Source organism: Pseudochaenichthys georgianus, unplaced genomic scaffold, assembly GCF_902827115.2.
Source record: "Pseudochaenichthys georgianus unplaced genomic scaffold, fPseGeo1.2 scaffold_1187_arrow_ctg1, whole genome shotgun sequence".
In the NCBI taxonomy this organism is placed as follows: Eukaryota; Metazoa; Chordata; class Actinopteri; order Perciformes; family Channichthyidae; genus Pseudochaenichthys; species Pseudochaenichthys georgianus.
Window position 1 is genome coordinate 14719 of NW_027262122.1, and position 25737 is coordinate 40455.

The 25737-nt window shown below is 41.3% G+C and overlaps 1 protein-coding gene across 1 annotated transcript; it reads left to right on the top strand.

Annotated features, from left to right (window-relative positions):
• LOC117440766 (dysferlin-like) lies at positions 1–25737 on the top strand. Its single transcript, XM_071202115.1, has 15 exons — positions 1–129; positions 795–923; positions 1612–1767; positions 3171–3262; positions 4978–5148; positions 6135–6277; positions 9262–9401; positions 9503–9591; positions 10027–10122; positions 11396–11537; positions 12753–12852; positions 22867–23039; positions 23252–23361; positions 23448–23595; positions 24213–25737. The coding sequence occupies exons 1-15, from the start codon at positions 1–3 to the stop codon at positions 24267–24269; spliced, it is 1875 nt and encodes a 624-aa protein (XP_071058216.1). The 3' UTR covers positions 24270–25737.

Below are 25737 nucleotides of genomic sequence, written 5' to 3' on the forward strand. Positions count from 1 at the left end.
ATGTTCAATCGGGAGCGGAAGGTGTCGGCACGGCCGAAAAGACTCAACGGTGAGGGACACACCAATCTGAGTAGGGCGACAGGACGCTCATCGGCGGCCAGACATCTATCGACGGCCGAAATCGGCTTGGTGTCCCAAAGCCTTTAGGCCCCGTCCACACGGAGACGATATCAGTTGAATCCTCTAACGTTCTATAGACAGTTCGTCCACACGAGGCCGAAACGGAAACGCGGATTCAGAGCCTGAATCCGATACACATTGATAACGGCTCCCAAGGTGGGTAGATTTGAGGACGAAACGCTTGCGGCTCCGTGTCTACGCCCTATACGATCATTTCCTGAAAACGATGACGCCATAGCCCCGCCTCTCCCCACCTCTCCTGCTCACCCCCGCGTCATTGCTGATGTGTTTCGCCAACAACAACAATGGCGGATCACAGGGTTGCGTTTGGCCTCCAGGCGCTACTGACCATGATACAGATTTTAGTGCAACATTTACAGCTGCTCTTCCACAACCATCAGCAACAAAAATGATATAATATAATCATAATCGTCATCGGTCTTATTCGCCGCTTTTGGTGTATTTTGTGGCGGAAGTACAGCGCCACTTACAGGCCAGGCATATGTACTACAGCGTCTCCGTTTCGTCTCCGTGTGGACGGGGCCTTATTTGTTGCAGGATCACTGGGATTGTGGTCCAGATTTTCTTTCATTTGCATCATCCTTTTTAGGTTTCAACAACTCATCTAAACATCAGATATTAACCCCTCTCGTCTTCCTCCTCCTCTTCCTCAGGTGTACGACAGGGAGCTGGAGAAGGTGGAGAGCTTTGGGGGTCTGTCAGATTTCTGTCAGACGTTTAAACTTCAGAGAGGAAAGACTCAGGACGAAGGAGAAGACCCTTCAGTGGTGGGAGAGTTCAAGGTGAGAAGTTAGCTTAAGATGTAATTTAGAGAAGGGACAACGGACATTTATTATAATGAACACTTGAAGAGACAAGAGACAAGCCACATGAACCCAGTTTAAGCACAAGTACAGATTTTATTAAAACACAATTATTACGAATACAAAATTGACATGAAAGCACATAGAGATAAAAGCTTGCACATTACATCGGATTGCTTTACTTTTTTCAGCTTTATTCATTATTTTATTTTCTGTTTAGTTCATTTTTATTAAGTTGTGTTCGTTCGGTGTTCCTCTGCATATTTTCTTTTCTTTAGTTTAAATTAATTGTATTACGCTGCATTATCAAAGGAACACTTCAACCTCAACATTTTAAAACTCGGAGAAAAGTCTTGAATTAATTGAAGTAAAAGGGGCTGCTTATTATTATAAGACTATATCGGTACAGAGTTTAACACAAGTGCGGTATAATCCAAGTCTCTTTTATCCCGTTGTCTGCTCACTACTTCCCAAAACAAATGCATCATCACTAAAACCTTACTGTTGTTGCAGAAGTCGTTCTCATGTTAGGGGAAAGTTTTACATTCAGGCGTAACGGCACACAGGAAAACAACACAAAAGTTTCCACATCACGTCAACATCGTCAAAAAGAAGTGTTTAAATTGTTCTTTAACTGTGTCTCGTCTCCTTTCCTTCATCACATCAGGGCATGTTTAAGATCTACCCGCTGCCAGACGACCCCTCGACCCCTCCGCCCCCCCGACAGTTCAGGAAACTTCCTCCCAACGGCAACGAGGAGTGCGTGGTGCGAGTCTACGTCATCCAGGCTCAAGGGCTGCAGCCCAAAGACACCAACGGGAAGGTGAGGAGGGAGTGTCGCGGAACCTCAGACACTCAAGACGTAACAAGATACAACCAAATAGAAACACAGACACACTGATTGAAGGAATTATGATATTGTTGTACAACAGTATAAGAGCCAGCATGTGTCTCACAGGTTTCATACACTTGTTTTGAGTTTACACAGCACTATACCTTTGGACCTTTTGCAATCACATGTTACAAGATCCTATGCTCGATAACACGCTGCAGACAGACGTGTGCTAGTTCTCTACAAAGGTCTCTTGAGATATACTACATTATGAAACTATGACTTACAGCACATGATCATATAATACAGATGATTTCAACAGGAGGAAATCACTTTATGATTATGGACTTTTCAGGCAGGACCCAGATGCAGGACAGATACCGGGTTTCACAGAAAATACCTTTATTTCAAGGCTACGAGTCTTAACAAACAGAGTACTTTAATTAAGTAACGTGGTTTTGAAACAAACAGGGCGATTCAGGAACACGGCGCCATGTTCGTGGGGGGAAGACGAACATCTCTGTATCTGATCCCTGGCTCCTCCTCTGACGGAGGGGGTCCTCCCTCCACGTGTTCTTCTGTGTCCGATATCGTGTAACTCAGAGGGTCCACACGCCTCTTCTCCTCATACACTCATTCATGACTTTTTATTTAATGCATTTTAACGGCTATCATCATTGTTAACGTAAAACCGGAAGTGACGTCACTGTTGACAACGGCGACGCCTTTCAATAAAGCTTTTCAAAATAAACTGTACATTCATTTAGCAACACTGTTAGCTGCAAGTCAATGCTAACCGGAAATGAAATGTTTTCCGAATAAAACCGTTTTAAGCTTACAGTATGTTTAAACTAAATTACGTCATTAAACATTGATTTTAATTTCTTACAAAAGACGATTAGAATTTAAATACCAGCAAGAGTGATCACAAAGACACAGGTGGGGAGGGAGGAAAAACACAGGTGATCACAATCAGCCAATCAAACAGGAGGGAAACACAGAGACAGGAAGTAAGAGCAGACATAACTAGGGGGGTGCACACCTTTCAGAATGAAACGGGAAAACAAAGCACTGATATCATCGCCATGACAACATGTAGAGAAACATCCGGATATTTAGAGATATTATACTCTGTGTCAGTAACTTTTGAAGGGTGTTAACTGTTAGCACTAGAAAAAGCGCTTTTTTAATGCTATTTTATTTCTATTTCTATTTGAATTGTTTATTTCTAGTCTTTTAATTTCTCTAATGTACAACGCCTTGTCTTAGTTGTACTTCTTTATCTTATAAAAATCCCCTGTAGTGTTATTGTTGTTATTATTAAGATGGAAGAATGAGATAAAATGTGTTTTAATGTGTGTGTTAATGGACGGTTTCTCTCCTTGTGTTTTCAGTGCGACCCCTACGTGAAGATCACTCTGGGGAAAAAGACCATCAACGACCACGAGAACTACATCCCCTGCACGCTGGACCCAGTTTTCGGGAAGTACGTAACATCGATTTGACCTAAAAATAGAAACTAAACGTCTAAACGACTTCACACACAAGTCGAAGTCCAGACTTTAAGAAAGGCAATTTGAGTAAAGTCCGACTTCACTTGGTCGATTACCCCCAATGCGCCTGAAGATGGAAAAGGAAGGAATAATCCATTTAGATGTATCCTTTTGTTCCTTTAACTTCTACTAACCTCTTTGAAATCAGGATTCTCAAGACCTTCAATGTCTTAAGTCGAATCCCGTTTTATCCCCAGTATCCTCCAAGACATGATGCACACGTCACTAACAACAACGTCTGTCTGACGTATTGTTTTTACTTACAAGATGCATATGTTGTTGTTCATCCTGTAAGTGTCCACTTTTGCCAATTTCTGCTTCATCCTTAAAGAACAGATCTCCCTCGTATCGAATCCGCACAAAAATCTTTCGTTATAAGCACGCTTTTGTTCAGACCTTCATCAAGGCCAGTTCGTGTAATGTTGACCGAAAGCTTGATAACTAATACGATTGTTTCACAGGTTAGAGTGTTTCTGATGGTCTTTTTAAAATACATTTGAGTTTATAGTTTTAGCCACGTAGTTAGGTTCCATGCTGAGCGACTTTTGTCTTATTCTCAAGTTTTAATAGCCTCCAATTCATCAATATCCTGAAACACAACACAGACCCATGTATTAAAGAATACGCACCATGTACGTATAGACACAGGTGTTTTGCAGCATTCTGATGTATAACAAGGTCATGTTAAAGCTCTCACCAGGTGTCAGACTGTTAGCTTAAGGCCCCTCATTTCAGTAAATATTCGCTTTAGTTGTCACGGACCCAAAGGAAAACCACATGTTGCTGCTTCTCACTCAGTTTAACTTTGGTGGTTTTAGTTACTTTAAAAACGGAGAGATGGGTGGTTACTCGGGGTTATTCTCCTGCTCATTTAGCACGCTAATGATGGGTGGACACATGACTCATGAGAGTGAAACTAAAGCAGGGTTTTCCACGAGGTGAACAGTGTGATTTACTGCAGGCTTCAGCAGCGTGATGGATTCATCTTTAACGTGTTAGTCACTTTCTGATCACCTTTGAAGTAGTAGGGGTTGCTGGAAACACACACACACACACACACACACACACACACACACACATACACACACACACACATACCATGTATACATCACTTCAGGGGACATTACATTGACTTACATGCATTTCCTGGAGACTTATGGGGTCCTCCGATTTGTCCGCATAAGGGAAGCCAGTCCCCACATGTGACTATGTAAACAGATGTAGGTCCCCACAAGTATAGTAATACAAGGACACACACACATACACACACACACACACACACACACACACACACACACACACACACACACACCAATCCCAATGGGATCTCAGATGGCTCAGACTCTCAGTGACGGCTGAATATTCAGAGTCCTATTGACGACATTTTACATTTTCTTGTTCCTTAAACCAGCCTAGACCTTATTTATGTCCAATCTTTAGTTTCAATTCATTTACAAGTTATTTTGTGTGGGCATAAATGAAAGCTTCGATAAGATAACGCTTTATTATCCCCCATAGAGGAACATTTAGGTGTTAAAGCAGCAACAGCAAGATGAGCCAATCTCTCGCCCGTTCCGGTTTTAATGTCATTTCTCTCTGATAAAAACCCCGGAGATTCCTCAGACTGTTGTCTCGTGTTTCCCTGCAGGATGTTCGAGATCTCCTGCTCCCTCCCTCTGGATAAAGACCTGAAAGTGATGCTGTACGACCACGACATGCTGAGCAAAGACGAGAAGATCGGAGAGACGCTGATCGACCTGGAGAACCGCTTCCTGTCCAGACACGGAGCCGCATGTGGTCTGCCGCAGTCCTACAGCCTGTGAGTACACAGGCTGCGAAACTTACAGGCTCATAACCAGAAACTAAATGATAAATATTTAAATCAATATATATATATCTAAAGTCTAAAGGTAGGAATTTAACCAAGTCCTGTACAGGGGCTGAAAATACCAGAACAATAAGAAACTTGGTCTCCTTTAGTCTAGATTGGTCTCTTTCTGAAACTTTAACACTTTCTTTGTCTCTTCCTTTATTTTATATGATATTATGTTATTTTGTTCTCATCAGGTCGGGGGTGAACCAGTATATATATATATCTAAAGTGTTAAAGGTCTCCTATTATACTAGGCATATATTATAGGTCTCATATATATACAAGTATATAAAAAACATGTCACCCATTCTAGCCATGCCTCGTATCCCTCTATTTCACTTCCTGTTTCTAAAGTGCTGATTCTGGGTCTATAGCTTTAAAAATGTGATGAAACGCGATATCATGTTCAAAACCACATCAAGGATTATTTCTGAAACAGTATGGAGCTCAAATGTTTTTTCTCTTACGGGTTTACTACAAAGTACCTTTTTACTTCCTGCTTCTTCACACACATGCTCTCCAGTACAGGTTAGCTTGAGTGTTAGCGATGCTAATGTAAACACCGACCATATTACGTCCAAAACAGTCGGGCGTTGTTTCTGACAGCAACGTTTCTGATTGGGCCGTGGGTCCACATTTCAGATGTTACGTCATATCGGACGCAAATCTGGATCAGCTCCGTTGTTCCCCGTTTTTAGAGATTTGGGTACGGAGGAAAAGAGAGGGTTTTATTTCCTGACGCTGCGTGAGTTCCCCGACACACCGGGGACACATGTTGATGGAGAGAAGACATCACAAAGTGCATTTTGCATGATAGGAGACCTTTAAAGCCAAATAACCAGAAACTGTATGATAAATAATGTTGTCCCGCCTTCTTTCAGTCCATTTCTTTGTCTCATCCTTTCTTTTATCTAATATTTTGTAATGTTCAGGTCGGGGGTGAACCAGTGGAGGCACCAGCTGACCCCCCGGCAGCTGCTGCTCAGAGTGTGTGAGCGCAGGAACCTGAAGAGGCCGATCTACCAGGAGGACGTGGTGGTCTTCAGAGGAATCAGATACTCCGCTGCAGACCTGGGTGAGAGACCAACGATCAATAAAACATATCAGAATCACAATCAGAATACCTTCATTCGTCCAACAGAGGGGACATTTACATTGTTACAGCAGAAAAGAGCAAAAGACGGCTTAATTAACTCAGTTTATAATTATTATTTCTATTTCAGAAATATTTTGGACTGTTTATTTCTAATGTCTTAACACTTAATTTCTCTTATTGAGTTGACCTACCTACCTACCGACCGACCGACCGACCGACCGACCGACCGACCGACCTACCTGTCTGTCTGTCTGTCTGTCTGTCTGTCTGTCTGTCTGTCCGTCTGTCTGTCTGTGTGTCTGTCTCTCTGTCCGTCTCTGTCTCTCTGTCTCTCTGTCTGTCCGTCCGTCTGTCTGTCTCTCTGTCCGTCTCTGTCTCTCTGTCTGTCTGTCCGTCCGTCTGTCTCTCTGTCCGTCTCTGTCTCTCTGTCTCTCTGTCTGTCTGTCTGTCTGTCTGTCCGTCCGTCCGTCTGTCTCTCTGTCCGTCTCTGTCTCTCTGTCTGTCTGTCTGTCCGTCCGTCTGTCTGTCTCTCTGTCCGTCTCTGTCTCTCTGTCTCTCTGTCTGTCTGTCTGTCTGTCTGTCTGTTCCGTCCGTCCGTCTGTCTCTCTGTCTCTGTCTCTCTGTCTCTCTGTCTGTCTGTCCGTCCGTCCGTCTGTCTCTCTGTCCGTCTCTGTCTCTCTGTCCTCCTGTCTGTCTGTCTGTCCGTCTGTCCGTATTTCCGTCTGTCTGTCTGTCTCTCTGTCTCTCCGTCCGTCCGTCTGTCTGTCTTTCTTTCACGCCTCACAGTTTGAAAACCACTGATAATGTTAACTAAGAAACATGCATACAAAAGAAAAAAGTATGTATAAAACAGACACTAAAAACTCCATAAATGAAGAAATCTATGATGGATGCTAGAATTCAAGTGTTTGGAGTTTGCAGAGACAGAAATGCTTGTGTGTGTGATGCCCTAAAAACCTCCCAATATCCCCCTTCTCAGCCATTTCGTGCAAACAGATGAATCATTACAGCAGCTTTTATTTTTCTGTCTTGCACTCTCAGATATCAACTTTTTATTTTAGTACATTTCCATATCCGCCTCATCCTCCTCCCTGTCATTGTCTCTCTTTCTATTTTACATCCTTACATCCATATTTCTCATTCCCTTTACTACCTCTTCTATCCTTTCCTTTTCCCCGATGTCTCCTTGTGTTTCTCCCCTTCTTCGTCTCCTTTAAATCCATCGTTATATCTCCTTCATCCCATCACCAATCTCTCCTTCTCTCTTTCCTTTTTGAACCCTCTTCTCTCCTCCATTATTTCGTCTTTCTTGTTTTCTCTGTATTCCCTTTTCCACTCCTTTCCTACTTCCTTTCCTTGATCTTTATTTCCTTTCTTCTTCTTCTTAATCCATCTTTTCCCCACATCTGTATCTACCTCTCCTCCATTTCCTCCTCTGCTTCCAAAACTGCAGAACTAACCACAGGACCACCTGGAGAGCGGAGCTATGAGATAAATGTTCAACACACACACACACACACACACACACACACACACACACACACACACACACGCACACACACACACGTTTTATGCCGGTGCGATGCAAGGTCATGGTTGTCGTTCTGGTGATTTATGGTACAACTCTGTGTGTGTGTGTGTGTGTGTGTGTGTGTGTGTGTGTGTGTGTGTGTGTGTGTGTGTGTGTGTGTGTGTGTGTGTGTGTGTTGTGTGTGTGTGTGTGTGTGTGTGTGTGTGTGTGTGTGTGTGTGTGTGTGTGTGTGTGTGTGTGTGTGTGTGTGTGTGTGTGTGTGTGTGTGTGTGTGTGTGTGTGTGTGTGTGTGTGTGTGTGTTTCGGCCAACGTCAACATGGATGGTGGTCGTCTCTCGGTCAGCGAGGAGCGCCGCTGCGTTTTTCTTTCCACAGTTGCCGCGGTTACCGTGCGTCAGCCTGCTGTCCGTCATCATTAGCTGCTAATTGGCCGAGATCTTCTTTCTCTCCTTCCTCTCGTTTTAGTTCTTTTTTTTTACTTTCTCCTCGATTGAGCTTTCCCTTTTTGCCTCTCGCTTGTCTCTCTGTTTTCTTTTTCTCGTCTGGTTTAATCTCCCGGGTTCTTCGTCCACTTTAACTCATCGTCTCTATTCTTTACCTTTTATCTCAAACCTTTGTATTCCCCTGTTCACTTTTCTCATGTTTTCTCTGTCGTTTTTTCTTCATCAAATTTAGTTTCTCAACTTTTGCTTCCACATTTCCTCATCGTTTCCTTTTCTCTTCATTTATCCCTTCCTCTCACCTTCTCCTCCTCACTTTTCATATCCTTTCTCAATTCGAATCTCTTTCTCTCAACGTATTCACTCCCCTTTCCATCCGTCTTCCCCTATTTTCTCATTTAGCTTTCTCCTTAACTCTCCTTTTACTTGTCTCTTCCTCTCTTTCTTTGTCGTCTTCTTTCCTCTCCTCTTTCCTCTCCTCTAAAGGTGACTCTGAGTTCAGACTCATAAACCTTTGACGTGATATTTTAGCTTCGCTTGGAGGCAACACACATTTTCCTCCTTCATATGTAATGCAGAGACCAACGAACGGCTTAGTGTGTGTGTGTGTGTGTGTGTGTGTGTGTGTGTGTGTGTGTGTGTGTGTGTGTGTGTGTGTGTGTGTGTGTGTGTGTGTGTGTGTGTGTGTGTGTGTGTGTGTGTGTGTGTGTGTGTGTGTGTGTGTGTATGAATAATACATCATTCCTATGAACCTCTCTCCTCCCAGTCCTCTGTGTTTCCATCCTCCACTCAGAGTTTAACAGTAATTTAAGGAGTGCTATGACCTACACTTAAACCTGTGTGTGTGTGTGTGTGTGTGTGTGTGTGTGTGTGTGTGTGTGTGTGTGTGTGTGTGTGTGTGTGTGTGTGTGTGTGTGTGTGTGTGTGTGTGTGTGTGTGTGTGTGTGTGTGTGTGTGTGTGTGTGTGTGTGTGTGTGTGTGTGTGTTTCCAGAGGACAAGATCGTGTCCAAGCGTCACCTCGGTCCTCTGAAGGAGCGTCTGTCTCTCCACATCCTGAGGAAGCTGGGACTGGTTCCTGAACACGTGGAGAGCCGAGCGTTATACAGTCCTCTACAGCCAGAGATAGAGCAGGTACACACACACACACACACACACACACACACACACACACACACACACACTCAGTATTATGTATTCCGGGCTTCTGATTGGTTGTTGTCGCTGTCCGTCAGGGTCGTCTGATGATGTGGGTCGATCTGTTCCCAAAGTCCATGGGACCCCCTGGAGCTCCGTTCAACATCACACCACGCAAAGCCAATAAGTAGGCACACACACACACACACACACACACACACACACACACACACACACACACACACACACACACAGTCAGTGGATCAGCCAATCAATCAGTTCATTGGTTTAGTTCACCAGTCAATGAACCAACTAATCGATATGTCAATTATTGAGTTACTTAGTAATCCATATAGTCGTGTTACTCTCTTCACTGGCATGGCCTTAAACCACAGGGGCTGCTTTTGTTTTCAAAATAAATATGTTATTTACAAATGCGATATTTCCAGGCTAACATTCAGCATTGTTGTGTTGTTTAATCAAAATGAGTGTAAAAGCCTTTATTTTCCATCAATCGATTCCTAAATATCAATCATTTTCTCAGTTACTTGCCAGTGTCAGAGTGTTATTAAATCACTAGACAAACCCACTAAATGTATCTATATTTGGGTTTTCTCTTCAGGTTGTTCCTGCGCTGCATCATCTGGAACACCAGCGACGTTATCCTGGATGATATCAGCCTCACCGGGGAGAAGATGAGCGACATCTACGTTAAAAGGTACATCAAGAGGACTGTGCGATAGTGTTCATTTCGTTGACTAAAACTATGACGAAATGTATTCGTCAACGCCCATTTTTTTCCATGACTAAGACGAGACGATGACGAGACGCACCGACGTCAGTAAGGCTGGCGTCAAACTGTCCCGACATTGACACCAGATGGACACACGAATATGGAATTGTGAATTTCGCACGAAGATGGCCCCGAACTTGGTCAACGGCCGAAACAAGTACGATGTCTCCAGAAGGCCACACGATGGCACCCGAACCACACACTCCGTCATGTTGTTTCCATAGCAACAACAACTTCCTGTCAACAGCGTAAACTCGCCTTCAAAATAAAAGCATCTAAATAAAACAGGAAGTTAACCCAAATTACATTTAAGACATACAACTGCAACGCAAGTAACAAAAACAATGTAATATATTTTTCAGTTTCACAGAACACAAGTTGTACTTTAATACGATGGCTACACGACGGCATTGCGAGGGCTTCACGTAGTCGTGTCGCCTTCCTAAGACAATCGGGCAGCTTCTTGTTTCCTTCCTATTGTCTTCGTGAGGCGGAAAATGCCCGATGGCACCGATGATCGCACGAAGATGCCACGATTTGACAAGATACCCTCAAGATGCCTTACGAAGGGCAAAATGGACACACGAATTCAACACGGAAATGAACCTTCGCTAGGTCCTTCGGTAATGCCAAAGATTTTGCCACCGCTCACGAAGTTGCTGCCGGAGCCTGAGAAACTCCACTCAACTCTTAAGATGCCCTCACGAATGGCCCGATGTTGTTACTATCAGCGCCGAATTTGAACATTTCCTTCATCTGGTGTCAATTTCGGGATAGTGTGACTCTGGCTTAAACAATAACTGTAACGAAATCAACATGCAATATCGTTGACGGAATATTACATCTCTGATAGTCAGTTTTTTCCCCAGCAGTTCCATTTCAGGACTAAGACTACATTTAAAAGTAGCTGACAAAATTAACACTACTGTGTGACACCCCAAAATAATATAATATGGCTTCTTTAAAATGAGGAATTTCTATTTTTGAAATATTCTGGTATGTGGATATTTTTCCTATTGTATGTATTATTATTGGTATTATTGGATGTAAAGGGGAATGTGAGAAAATAGCTAATAAAGAATATGTTTAAAAAGAAAGAAAGGTACATCATAGACGCCTCTGTCTGCATTTATTCTTCTTTAAACCCTTTTGAAACCAAAGTATTTGATCTTCATGTTTCCTTGTGATTCTCTCTCAGCTGGATGGACGGTCACGAACACAACAAACAGAAGACAGACGTCCATTATCGCTCTCTGGGAGGAGAGGGAAACTTCAACTTCAGATTCCTGTTCCCTTTCCACTTCCTGCCAGCAGAGCAGCTGTGTGTGATCGACAGAAAGGTACCGTCTTTAAATCTTCACAAACATGAGATCCATAACTCTGCAGAGGCAATGTGATATAAGAAGAAGGAAGGAGGCCATTAGAGCCGATATAGAGGGTGTTTCTCAATATCGAGGATGCCAGACACACACACCGAGACACACACACATACACACACACCACACACACAGACAGACAGACAGACACACACACACGCACACATACACACACACACACACACACACACACACACACACACACACACACACACACACACACACGCCCAGACACACACACACCACACACACAGGCAGACAGACAGACACACACACACACCCCCATACACACACACCCACCCACACACACACACACACACACATACACACACACATACACACACATACAGACACACACCCACACACACACACACACACACACACACACACACACACACACACACACACACACACACAGACACACACACACACACACACACACACACACACACACACACACACACAGTATGTCTACTGAGTTAATGAATCAAGTGAGAAGTCGTTAATTTTCTCATAGACTTCTATACAAGTTCATGTCCATATGCAGCCAGAGGTGTCGCCCCCTGCTGGATATTACAGAGAATGCATGTCTAAGGCACTTCCACATTGGCTTAGTAAGTTGTAACTGTCAAATATCTAAGTCAACAAACGCACATTTCCATTTGAGAAGTAGGGCCGTTTTCTCATAGACTTCTATACAATATTGTAACTGGAGGAGTCGCCCCCTGCTGGATATTAGAAGGAATGCAGGTTTAAGGCGTTTCCTTATTGCTAACCCTTACAGACCCAGAGGTGGCCGCTTGATTTGTTCCTCCTAAAATCCTCTAATTTCTTACATCAAGAAGAAGAGGGGTTTATGGATACTGTTCAAAGACCCAGAAGCACTTCAATCTAAATATTGTTGACGCCTTTAAAACAGACATATTGAAGTATCAAAATAAAATAAATGGTAAAAAAGAACGGTTTTTAGGATTACAAAATAAATAAATAAAACACATACAAGACGTTTGGCAAATATAAAGCCATTCATTCATTGTGGTTAGGAATTTAAGTCACATTTAAATAATGTTTAAAGACGTTTTTTGTCAAATACTTGAATATTTGAAGCTACATTTTTTGTGTAACTTTGCGTTAAATCCTCTCTTGTATTCCCTCTGATTTCTCTCTGTGTGTTTGCAGGAACATTTCTGGAGTCTGGATAAAGCCGAGACTAAAGTGGCTCCGAAACTCACCGTCCAGATCTGGGACAACGACAAGTTCTCCTTCGACGACTACCTCGGTAAAAACACACGGCGAAACACGTGATCGTTATTATTTTGTAAAAGAGATCCAGGTGCATCATCATGTCTTTCAATCTAACAGAGGGGGGAAGTGGTGGAGTACAAATACCTCGTTTCTGTACTTAAGTACATCTTTCTGGTATCAGTACTTTACTCCACTACTTACTTTTCTGACAACTTTTTACTTTGACTTCTCACATGTTGAACACAAATACCTGTACTTTCTACTTCTCACATGTTGAACCCAAATACCTGTACTTTCTACTTCTCACATGTTGAACACAAATACCTGTACTTTCTACTTCTCACATGTTGAACCCAAATACCTGTACTTTCTACTTCTCACATGTTGAACCCAAATACCTGTACTTTCTACTTCTCACATGTTGAACCCAAATACCTGTACTTTCTACTTCTTACATGTTGAACTCAAATACCTGTACTTTATACTTCTCACATGTTGAACTCAAATACCTGTACTTTCTACTTCTTACATGTTGAACTCAAATACCTGTACTTTCTACTTCTTACATGTTGAACCCAAATACCTGTACTTTCTACTTCTCACATGTTGAACTCAAATACCTGTACTTTCTACTTCTTACACGTTGAACTCAAATACCTGTACTTTCTACTTCTCACATGTTGAACACAAATACCTGTACTTTCTACTTCTCTCATGTTGAACTCAAATACCTGTACTTTCTACTTCTCACATGTTGAACTCAAATACCTGTACTTTCTACTTCTTACACATTGAACACAAATACCTGTACTTTCTACTTCTCTCATGTTGAACACAAATACCTGTACTTTCTACTTCTTACATGTTGAACTCAAATACCTGTACTTTCTACTTCTTACATGTTGAACTCAAATACCTGTACTTTCTACTTCTTACACGTTGAACTCAAATACCTGTACTTTCTACTTCTCACATGTTGAACACAAATACCTGTACTTTCTACTTCTCTCATGTTGAACTCAAATACCTGTACGTTCTACTTCTCACATGTTGAACTCAAATACCTGTACTTTCTACTTCTTACACATTGAACACAAATACCTGTACTTTCTACTTCTCTCATGTTGAACTCAAATACCTGTACTTTCTACTTCTTACATGTTGAACTCAAATACCTGTACTTTCTACTTCTCACATGTTGAACTCAAATACCTGTACTTTCTACTTCTTACATGTTGAACACAAATACCTGTACTTTCTACTTCTTACATGTTGAACTCAAATACCTGTACTTTCTACTTCTTACATGTTGAACTCAAATACCTGTACTTTCTACTTCTCACATGTTGAACACAAATACCTGTACTTTCTACTTCTCACATGTTGAACCCAAATACCTGTACTTTCTACTTCTCACATGTTGAACTCAAATACCTGTACTTTCTACTTCTTACACTTTGAACACAAATACCTGTACTTTCTACTTCTTACATGTTGAACTCAAATACCTGTACTTTCTACTTCTCACATGTTGAACTCAAATACCTGTACTTTCTACTTCTCACATGTTGAACCCAAATACCTGTACTTTCTACTTCTCACATGTTGAACCCAAATACCTGTACTTTCTACTTCTTACATGTTGAACTCAAATACCTGTACTTTATACTTCTCACATGTTGAACTCAAATACCTGTACTTTCTACTTCTTACATGTTGAACTCAAATACCTGTACTTTCTACTTCTTACATGTTGAACCCAAATACCTGTACTTTCTACTTCTCACATGTTGAACTCAAATACCTGTACTTTCTACTTCTTACACGTTGAACTCAAATACCTGTACTTTCTACTTCTCACATGTTGAACACAAATACCTGTACTTTCTACTTCTCTCATGTTGAACTCAAATACCTGTACTTTCTACTTCTCACATGTTGAACTCAAATACCTGTACTTTCTACTTCTTACACATTGAACACAAATACCTGTACTTTCTACTTCTCTCATGTTGAACACAAATACCTGTACTTTCTACTTCTTACATGTTGAACTCAAATACCTGTACTTTCTACTTCTTACACGTTGAACTCAAATACCTGTACTTTCTACTTCTCACATGTTGAACACAAATACCTGTACTTTCTACTTCTCTACATGTTGAACTCAAATACCTGTACGTTCTACTTCTCACATGTTGAACTCAAATACCTGTACTTTCTACTTCTTACACATTGAACACAAATACCTGTACTTTCTACTTCTCTCATGTTGAACTCAAATACCTGTACTTTCTACTTCTTACATGTTGAACTCAAATACCTGTACTTTCTACTTCTCACATGTTGAACTCAAATACCTGTACTTTCTACTTCTTACATGTTGAACACAAATACCTGTACTTTCTACTTCTTACATGTTGAACTCAAATACCTGTACTTTCTACTTCTTACATGTTGAACTCAAATACCTGTACTTTCTACTTCTCACATGTTGAACACAAATACCTGTACTTTCTACTTCTCACATGTTGAACCCAAATACCTGTACTTTCTACTTCTCACATGTTGAACTCAAATACCTGTACTTTCTACTTCTTACACTTTGAACACAAATACCTGTACTTTCTACTTCTTACATGTTGAACTCAAATACCTGTACTTTCTACTTCTCACATGTTGAACTCAAATACCTGTACTTTCTACTTCTCACATGTTGAACACAAATACCTGTACTTTCTACTTCTTACATGTTGAACTCAAATACCTGTACTTTCTACTTCTCACATGTTGAACTCAAATACCTGTACTTTCTACTTCTTACATGTTGAACACAAATACCTGTACTTTCTACTTCTTACATGTTGAACTCAAATACCTGTACTTTCTACTTCTCACATGTTGAACACAAATACCTGTACTTTCTACTTCTCACATGTTGAACCCAAATACCTGTACTTTCTACTTCTCACATGTTGAACCCAAATACCTGTACTTTCTACTTCTCACATGTTGAACACAAATACCTGAACTTTCTACTTCTTACATGTTGAACTCAAATACCTGTACTTTCTACTTCTCACATGTTGAACACAAATACCTGTACTTTCTACTTCTTACACTGTTGAACACAAATACCTGTACTTTCTACTTCTCTCATGTTGAACTCAAATACCTGTACTTTCTACTTCTCTCATGTTGAACACAAATACCTGTACTTTTTACTTCTTACATGTTGAACTCAAATACCTGTACTTTCTACTTCTCTCATGTTGAACTCAAATACCTGTACTTTCTACTTCTCACATGTTGAACACAAATACCTGTACTTTCTACTTCTTACACTTTGAACACAAATACCTGTACTTTCTACTTCTCACATGTTGAACACAAATACCTGTACTTTCTACTTCTTACACTTTGAACACAAATACCTGTACTTTCTACTTCTCTCATGTTGAACACAAATACCTGTACTTTCTACTTCTTACATGTTGAACACAAATACCTGTACTTTCTACTTCTCACATGTTGAACACAAATACCTGTACTTTCTACTTCTTACATGTTGAACTCAAATACCTGTACTTTCTACTTCTCACATGTTGAACTCAAATACCTGTACTTTCTACTTCTTACATGTTGAACACAAATACCTGTACTTTCTACTTCTTACATGTTGAACCCAAATACCTGTACTTTCTACTTCTCACATGTTGAACACAAATACCTGAACTTTCTACTTCTTACATGTTGAACCCAAATACCTGTACTTTCTACTTCTCACATGTTGAACACAAATACCTGTACTTTCTACTTCTTACATGTTGAACCCAAATACCTGTACTTTCTACTTCTCACATGTTGAACACAAATACCTGAACTTTCTACTTCTTACACGTTGAACTCAAATACCTGTACTTTCTACTTCTCACATGTTGAACTCAAATACCTGTACTTTCTACTTCTTACACTTTGAACACAAATACCTGTACTTTCTACTTCTCACATGTTGAACTCAAATACCTGTACTTTCTACTTCTCACATGTTGAACCCAAATACCTGTACTTTCTACTTCTCACATGTTGAACCCAAATACCTGTACTTTCTACTTCTTACATGTTGAACCCAAATACCTGTACTTTCTACTTCTCACATGTTGAACTCAAATACCTGTACTTTCTACTTCTCACATGTTGAACACAAATACCTGTACTTTCTACTTCTTACATGTTGAACTCAAATACCTGTACTTTCTACTTCTTACATGTTGAACACAAATACCTGTACTTTCTACTTCTTACATGTTGAACACAAATACCTGTACTTTCTACTTCTTACATGTTGAACACAAATACCTGTACTTTCTACTTCTCACATGTTGAACACAAATACCTGTACTTTCTACTTCTTACATGTTGAACTCAAATACCTGTACTTTCTACTTCTCACATGTTGAACTCAAATACCTGTACTTTCTACTTCTTACATGTTGAACACAAATACCTGTACTTTCTACTTCTTACATGTTGAACTCAAATACCTGTACTTTCTACTTCTTACATGTTGAACTCAAATACCTGTACTTTCTACTTCTCACATGTTGAACACAAATACCTGTACTTTCTACTTCTCACATGTTGAACACAAATACCTGTACTTTCTACTTCTTACACATTGAACACAAATACCTGTACTTTCTACTTCTTACACGTTGAACTCAAATACCTGTACTTTCTACTTCTCACATGTTGAACTCAAATACCTGTACTTTCTACTTCTTACACTTTGAACACAAATACCTGTACTTTCTACTTCTCACATGTTGAACTCAAATACCTGTACTTTCTACTTCTCACATGTTGAACCCAAATACCTGTACTTTCTACTTCTCACATGTTGAACCCAAATACCTGTACTTTCTACTTCTCACATGTTGAACACAAATACCTGTACTTTCTACTTCTCTCATGTTGAACCCAAATACCTGTACTTTCTACTTCTCACATGTTGAACCCAAATACCTGTACTTTCTACTTCTCACATGTTGAACTCAAATACCTGTACTTTCTACTTCTCACATGTTGAACTCAAATACCTGTACTTTCTACTTCTCACATGTTGAACCCAAATACCTGTACTTTCTACTTCTCACATGTTGAACCCAAATACCTGTACTTTCTACTTCTCACATGTTGAACCCAAATACCTGTACTTTCTACTTCTTACATGTTGAACTCAAACACCTGTACTTTCTACTTCTTACATGTTGAACTCAAATACCTGTACTTTCTACTTCTTACACTTTGAACACAAATACCTGTACTTTCTACTTCTTACATGTTGAACTCAAATACCTGTACTTTCTACTTCTCACATGTTGAACTCAAATACCTGTACTTTCTACTTCTTACATGTTGAACTCAAATACCTGTACTTTCTACTTCTTACACTTTGAACACAAATACCTGTACTTTCTACTTCTCACATGTTGAACTCAAATACCTGTACTTTCTACTTCTTACATGTTGAACTCAAATACCTGTACTTTCTACTTCTTACATGTTGAACACAAATACCTGTACTTTCTACTTCTTACATGTTGAACTCAAATACCTGTACTTTCTACTTCTTACATGTTGAACTCAAATACCTGTACTTTCTACTTCTTACATGTTGAACACAAATACCTGTACTTTCTACTTCTCACATGTTGAACACAAATACCTGTACTTTCTACTTCTTACACATTGAACACAAATACCTGTACTTTCTACTTCTTACACGTTGAACTCAAATACCTGTACTTTCTACTTCTCACATGTTGAACTCAAATACCTGTACTTTCTACTTCTTACACTTTGAACACAAATACCTGTACTTTCTACTTCTCACATGTTGAACACAAATACCTGTACTTTCTACTTCTTACACATTGAACACAAATACCTGTACTTTCTACTTCTTACATGTTGAACTCAAATACCTGTACTTTCTACTTCTCACATGTTGAACTCAAATACCTGTACTTTCTACTTCTTACACTTTGAACACAAATACCTGTACTTTCTACTTCTCACATGTTGAACACAAATACCTGTACTTTCTACTTCTTACATGTTGAACTCAAATACCTGTACTTTCTACTTCTCACATGTTGAACACAAATACCTGTACTTTCTACTTCTCACATGTTGAACTCAAATACCTGTACTTTCTACTTCTCACATGTTGAACACAAATACCTGTACTTTCTACTTCTTACATGTTGAACACAAATACCTGTACTTTCTACTTCTTACATGTTGAACTCAAATACCTGTACTTTCTACTTCTTACACTTTGAACACAAATACCTGTACTTTCTACTTCTCACATGTTGAACACAAATACCTGTACTTTCTACTTCTCACATGTTGAACTCAAATACCTGTACTTTCTACTTCTCACATGTTGAACACAAATACCTGTACTTTCTACTTCTTACATGTTGAACACAAATACCTGTACTTTCTACTTCTCACATGTTGAACTCAAATACCTGTACTTTCTACTTCTTACACATTGAACTCAAATACCTGTACTTTCTACTTCTCACATGTTGAACTCAAATACCTGTACTTTCTACTTCTTACACGTTGAACTCAAATACCTGTACTTTCTACTTCTCTCATGTTGAACTCAAATACCTGTACTTTCTACTTCTCACATGTTGAACTCAAATACCTGTACTTTCTACTTCTCACATGTTGAACACAAATACCTGTACTTTCTACTTCTTACATGTTGAACTCAAATACCTGTACTTTCTACTTCTTACACGTTGAACTCAAATACCTGTACTTTCTACTTCTCACATGTTGAACTCAAATACCTGTACTTTCTACTTCTTACACTTTGAACACAAATACCTGTACTTTCTACTTCTCACATGTTGAACACAAATACCTGTACTTTCTACTTCTTACACATTGAACACAAATACCTGTACTTTCTACTTCTTACATGTTGAACTCAAATACCTGTACTTTCTACTTCTCACATGTTGAACTCAAATACCTGTACTTTCTACTTCTTACATGTTGAACTCAAATACCTGTACTTTCTACTTCTCACATGTTGAACTCAAATACCTGTACTTTCTACTTCTTACATGTTGAACTCAAATACCTGTACTTTCTACTTCTTACATGTTGAACTCAAATACCTGTACTTTCTACTCTTTAAAGCAGCTGCTAGTTATGGTTACTTTTTACTGAAGGACACTTCAAAGCCTCTTTACTTTCGCTTGAGTAAAGAAGTTTAGTCAGTACTTCTACTTTCTCCAGAGTATGTTTAAACACGAGTATCTGTACTTCTACTTGAGTACATCTCTCTCCTTGTCTTCCCTCTGGTCGTAGAAGCACATGTAAAGGCTGCTCTGCTCTGAGGGGAACCACATGTGCGTTCGGACCTGAGATAACATTTATCTTCAGAATTAACGCTCGTCCGTTTCCACCGTGTTGGCACATTTCACGCTGAGGAGGGGCGCTCTTCATTCCAAGCTGTCTAAATGCTGCCTCTCCTTCGCCCTGACGCTGCCCGGCCTTTAAAGCAACCCTCCTCTTTTAGTGGTTACTCAAAAGCATTACTGAGATCAGCTCAAGTTCTGACTCTACGAAGACGACACTGAACCCAGAGCTCTGGTTGAACACCTGTAGCTCAGTGTCCATCATAGCTCTGGTCCAGGTAGCAGCAGCTCTCCTGTCTGATGGCGGCCGCCCGCTACCTTTTTCTTGCTGAATATATTTTCAGAAAGACGCCGATTCCTCCATCCAAACGTCTCCTCCACGATGTTAGCTGCGATGAGACACTTCTCTGTCTCCTCAAAGGGACGTTTGATTTGTTTTTCTGTCCTCCCGTCATGCAGATAGTTGAAGACCTTGAAGTAAGATCGTTTTGTGCGTAGTAACTGATACGATATACTTTATTGTCCCCGTAAGGACGTTTGTTCTGGACTCCGTCCTGCAGGTCCGCATACATGTACAAACATAGTGGACATTAAGAGACATACACACATCAGTCGTACACCGTCTGAACACACACAATACACAGACGCACATACTGACAATGGCGACCTCTTGCACGACCCCTCAGGGCCAACGGGGATATCATTCCTGCTGTTATCAACCGTGACGAGTTACAGACAGTATGTGTGTGTGTGTGTGTGTGTGTGTGTGTGTGTGTGTGTGTGTGTGTGTGTGTGTGTGTGTGTGTGTGTGTGTGTGTGTGTGTGTGTGTGTGTGTGTGGATGTGTGTGTGTGTGTGTGTGTGTGTGTGTGTGTGTGTGTGTGTGTGTGTGTAGTGTGTGTGTGTGAGTCCCTCCTGTTCGCGGCTCCTCACTCTGAACCGCAGACTGTAAATCCGGCGAGTCTCTCGGCTCTCTGGAAAGACTCTCCGCGCTAAATGTCAGCGCCGATCAGAGGAAGGAGGAGAACTCACTAATCAGCCACTTTAAAGACAGCTGACACGGCTGCCTCACACAGACGGTGGTTTCCCAAAAGCATCTCCAGGCTAATATCATAACGTCTACCTGTCATGATGAGATGGATTATTTGATGTTTTCTGAAGACTTTTCTTTAATGCCTTTTCATTCCTCACACTGCTCTATGATATATATATAACATAATATATTACATTATTGCCTATGCATTGGATTATTATCGGACAGGGTGATAACGTCATCACTAACTACGTCTCAAAGCAGAAGTCTGGGCCAAATAATTGCGTGTGCATGTCACAGAATAAGATGCATTGTGTGCAGTGGCGTTTCTATATGTACAAAGTGGTGGGGCACAAAAAACTCAGATGTCTATATATAAGCTTCTGCAGAGAGGTTCATGGCTGGTGAGGCACTGGCACTGACTCTTCAGGTTTACAAATATATTAAATCAAAATATAATATTATTTTCAAAAGCTTTTTTTGTCTGATGCTTCAATTACTTTTAAACAGACGGTTCAACAGAAGGATACCCAAAAAAATGTAATTTTATCATTTAAATATTGAATTGTTCTCTCTTTAGTAAGATCCCATTTTCAATACAATGGCAGTCTTACCTTGACTTGAAGATGAAGTCCATTTGCCTATCCTTCTGGACAAACATCTCTATTACTTTTTTGTAAAAGTCCTCCTTATCTTCTTGTAGTTTCAAAAGTCTATCATAAATCTAATCTAATCAATAGATTTATGATTCGAAAATGATAAAAGTAGGGTAGACATGTGGATATTATCCGGCTGAACAAAACGTACATTTATCTAACAGCTACGTTTCCCACAGATCTTATTTTGAGCTATTTTCTAAAATCCTATGGAGAAACCTCGTTGCTTTCTTGTGGAGGGAAGCCATGCGCAGTTTACTTCCTGGTTTTAGGACGCCTCACTGCAGCTCTCTCTCTCCTCCTCTTCACACGCCACACTTTTCGCGGCACACGTACTTACAGCCAATCAGCTCTGAATGATGTGAGATGACGTATGGTGGGGATGGCAGCACTTTGCCCCTATGGTCATTATTTGTTGCCACACACATTAAATAGGAAAATACTCTGAGCATGCGCAGTGTAGTTTTTACAGTCACCGTTCACTTAGACAGTGAGAGGGAGGGGCAGGATCGGGTTGTGTCCCACATGGCTCTAAACAGCTCAATAGGCACACACTGTAGACACTAATTAGAAGAGCACAGACTAAAACAGCAATGAGACGAATCAGATGATTAAACATGATCTTACAATATATTTTATATATTTTTTTTTTTTGCATTTTGTTGTAATCATTATTTTAATACTTTCTGCTGACACTAGGTGGGGCTGTGTCCCTAATGACCAGTCGCCACTGATTGTGGGACATGTAGTTTATGGACAACAAGCATTTAACCGGATAGTTATATTCTTTTCAGAGCTCTTGCCGACCACTTAAAATGAAGGCGTTTGACACCCCTGCCTTATGTGGACCGATGTTACAGATGGCCTCCCGTAGCTCTGTCTTAACGTCCTGTGAACGTCCCCCCGCAGGTCACCTGGTGTTGGACCTGAACCACATGCTGCGTCCGGCCAAGTCTCCGGAGAAATGCGACCTCCAGCTTCTTCAGCAGGCGGGGGGGAAGCTGGTGTCTCTGTTCGAGCAGAAGACTGTGAGAGGCTGGTGGCCCTGCAGCTGCGTGCTGAACGGAGAGAGGAGCGTCGCGGTGAGACACACACACACACACACACACACACACACACACACACACACACACACGCTTCCCCTCTCCTTCCTTCTTCTCATCTCTTCTTTCATTACTACTTTACTTCTTCTGTTCTTCCTCATCTTCTCCCAAATCTCGCACACACACACACAAAGTAGCAAAGACTTCACACCACGTTAGCACGTTAGCTCATTAGCATGTCTCTGGTTCAGGGGAAGGTGGAGATGTCTCTGGAGATCGTGACGGAGCAGGAACACGAGGAGAGACCAGCGGGGGTCGGGAGGGACGAACCCAACATGAACCCCCACCTGGAGGAGCCTCAGTGAGTCACACACACACACACACACGCACACACACACACACACACACGCACACACACACACGCTCTGACGCTCTGCCCCCCTCCAGGCGTCCGGACACCTCCTTCCTGTGGTTCTCCTCCCCCTTCAAGACGCTGAAGTTCATCCTGTGGAGGCGCTGGAAGTGGTTCATCATCCTCTTCATCATCTTCTTCCTCGTCTTCCTCTTCCTCGGAGTCTTCCTCTACTCCTTCCCGGTGAGTGGGAGTCAGGCTGTGTGTGTGTGTGTGTGTGTGTGTGTGTGTGTGTGTGTGTGTGTGTGTGTGTGTGTGTGTGTGTGTGTGTGTGTGTGTGTGTGTGTGTGTGTGTGTGTGTGTGTGTGTGTGTGTGTGTGTGTGTGTGTGTGTGTGTGTGTGTGTGTGTGTGTGTGTGTGTGTGTGTGTGTGTGTGTGTGTGTGTGTGTGTGTGTGTGAGAGAAAGAAACTGTTGTGGTGCGTTGACGGAGGAATGTGAAGAATTCGTACAACTTTAGGCTCAATTTTTAGTTTAATTTCTAGATTGTTCTTCGTGCAATTTCTCCTTCATTAGAAAGCGTATAGCTATGAGATTATTTTAGACGTGCCAAGAGATGAAGTGGGAAGGATGTGGCGTAGAGAACTTCTACAAGAACATGCACAAATACCAAGACATACACTAATATAAATCCAATCTAAATCAGGGACATGAAAGAGTAAATAAAGTGTCTTAAAACATTTTAAAAAACGTGAGTGAAATATCAGAATCAGAAAACTTTATTAACTCTTGGTTTGTTAACAGTTGCTCCATCTTAGAAAGAAAGTAACGTCCTGCGTCTGTTTCTCTTTCCCTCCTCCAGAACTACGCAGCCATGAAGATGGTCGGACCCTTCGGACCGGCAAAGCCCTCGGAGTGATGAAGATGATGATGATGAAGGAGGGACGAGGAAGACGGCGGAGTTTGATGCTGAATTCAACAGATTTTCATTTTCATTTTATCCCTTTTTAAAAAGAGTCCTGACATCTTGCCGAAGTTGAGACCTGACGTGTGTGGGTGTGGGTGTGTGTGTGTGTGTGTGTGTGTGTGTGTGTGGGGGGGGGGGGGGGGTGTGTGTGTGTGTGTGTCAGATCCCAGCATGGTTTTCTCCCTCCTTTCATCCGTCGCTCGTCTCTTCCCCGCGGCGGAGAAGAAGAAGCTCCAAGATTAAAAAAAACTTGTCACCAAACGCCGCCATGTTTTGAAATGAGAGGCGGCCGAATCAAAGGCTGAGATGTCGTCTCCTCGCCGCTGCCCGCTGCTCTCCCGAGGTCAGGCGGCGGTGACGGACTTTCATCGCTGGGAAAATGCAATCTTCACGAGAACAGCCTCCAGGAAACCACGGGGAATGTATTCCTTCAGAAGCGCCTTTACATGATTTACCCCCGCGACCGATGCTGCCTTCAGGTGCAATCAGAAATCACAGACGCACCGCTGACATCCTGATATATGCTGAGTGTTTCCAGCTACCTTATGCGATCTCTCTCAGCAGTTTGAAGTTTAAACAGATCTGAGTATACGTTTAAATCCTCACCTTTAAACCTTTATTTTATATATTTGCATCCTTCCTCCTAACCTTTTCATGTCCTTTCTTCCTTCCCTATTTCCTCCTTTACTTCTACATGTTCTCCTCAATCACAGCTCCTTCCTCCTTATTGTCCTATATGTCCTCATGTCCTTCCTCATGTATCCTCATCCTCTCTTGTGCTTCCCCTCTTCTTCTCTTATTTCCTTGTTTCTCATTTCCTTCTTCCTTTGTTATCGTTTCCTTCAGTTCCTTTCGTCAAAATCCATGTTAAGTCAGGGATTTGATCTCAAACGTTATTACTACTAAACAGGTTATGATTAAGATACATGTGCTTGGATAAGGACGACAAACACACGCACACACACGCACACACACACACACACACACACACACACACATGCACACACACACACACAAAATATGAGAAACAATTTCGTCAACGACCAATTACCTTCATACTTCTGATCTGTCATCTGACTTTTACAGTTGTGTGTGTGTGTGTGTGTGTGTGTGTGTGTGTGTGTGTGTGTGTGTGTGTGTGTGTGTGTGTGTGTGTGTGTGTGTGTGTGTGTGTGTGTGTGTGTGTGTGTGTGTGTGTGTGTGTGTGTGTGTGTGTGTGTGTGTGTGTGTGTGTGTGTGTGTTAAGGTCAGCATGAGGATATGGTCCACACACACACACACACACACACGTCAGGAAATCCCGTAGGATCCGGGTGGATTAGAGTCCCTCTCCTCTAACTCTTCCTGTCCAGACTGGTGTGTGTGTGTGTGTGTGTGTGTGTGTGTGTGTGTGTGTGTGTGTGTGTGTGTGTGTGTGTGT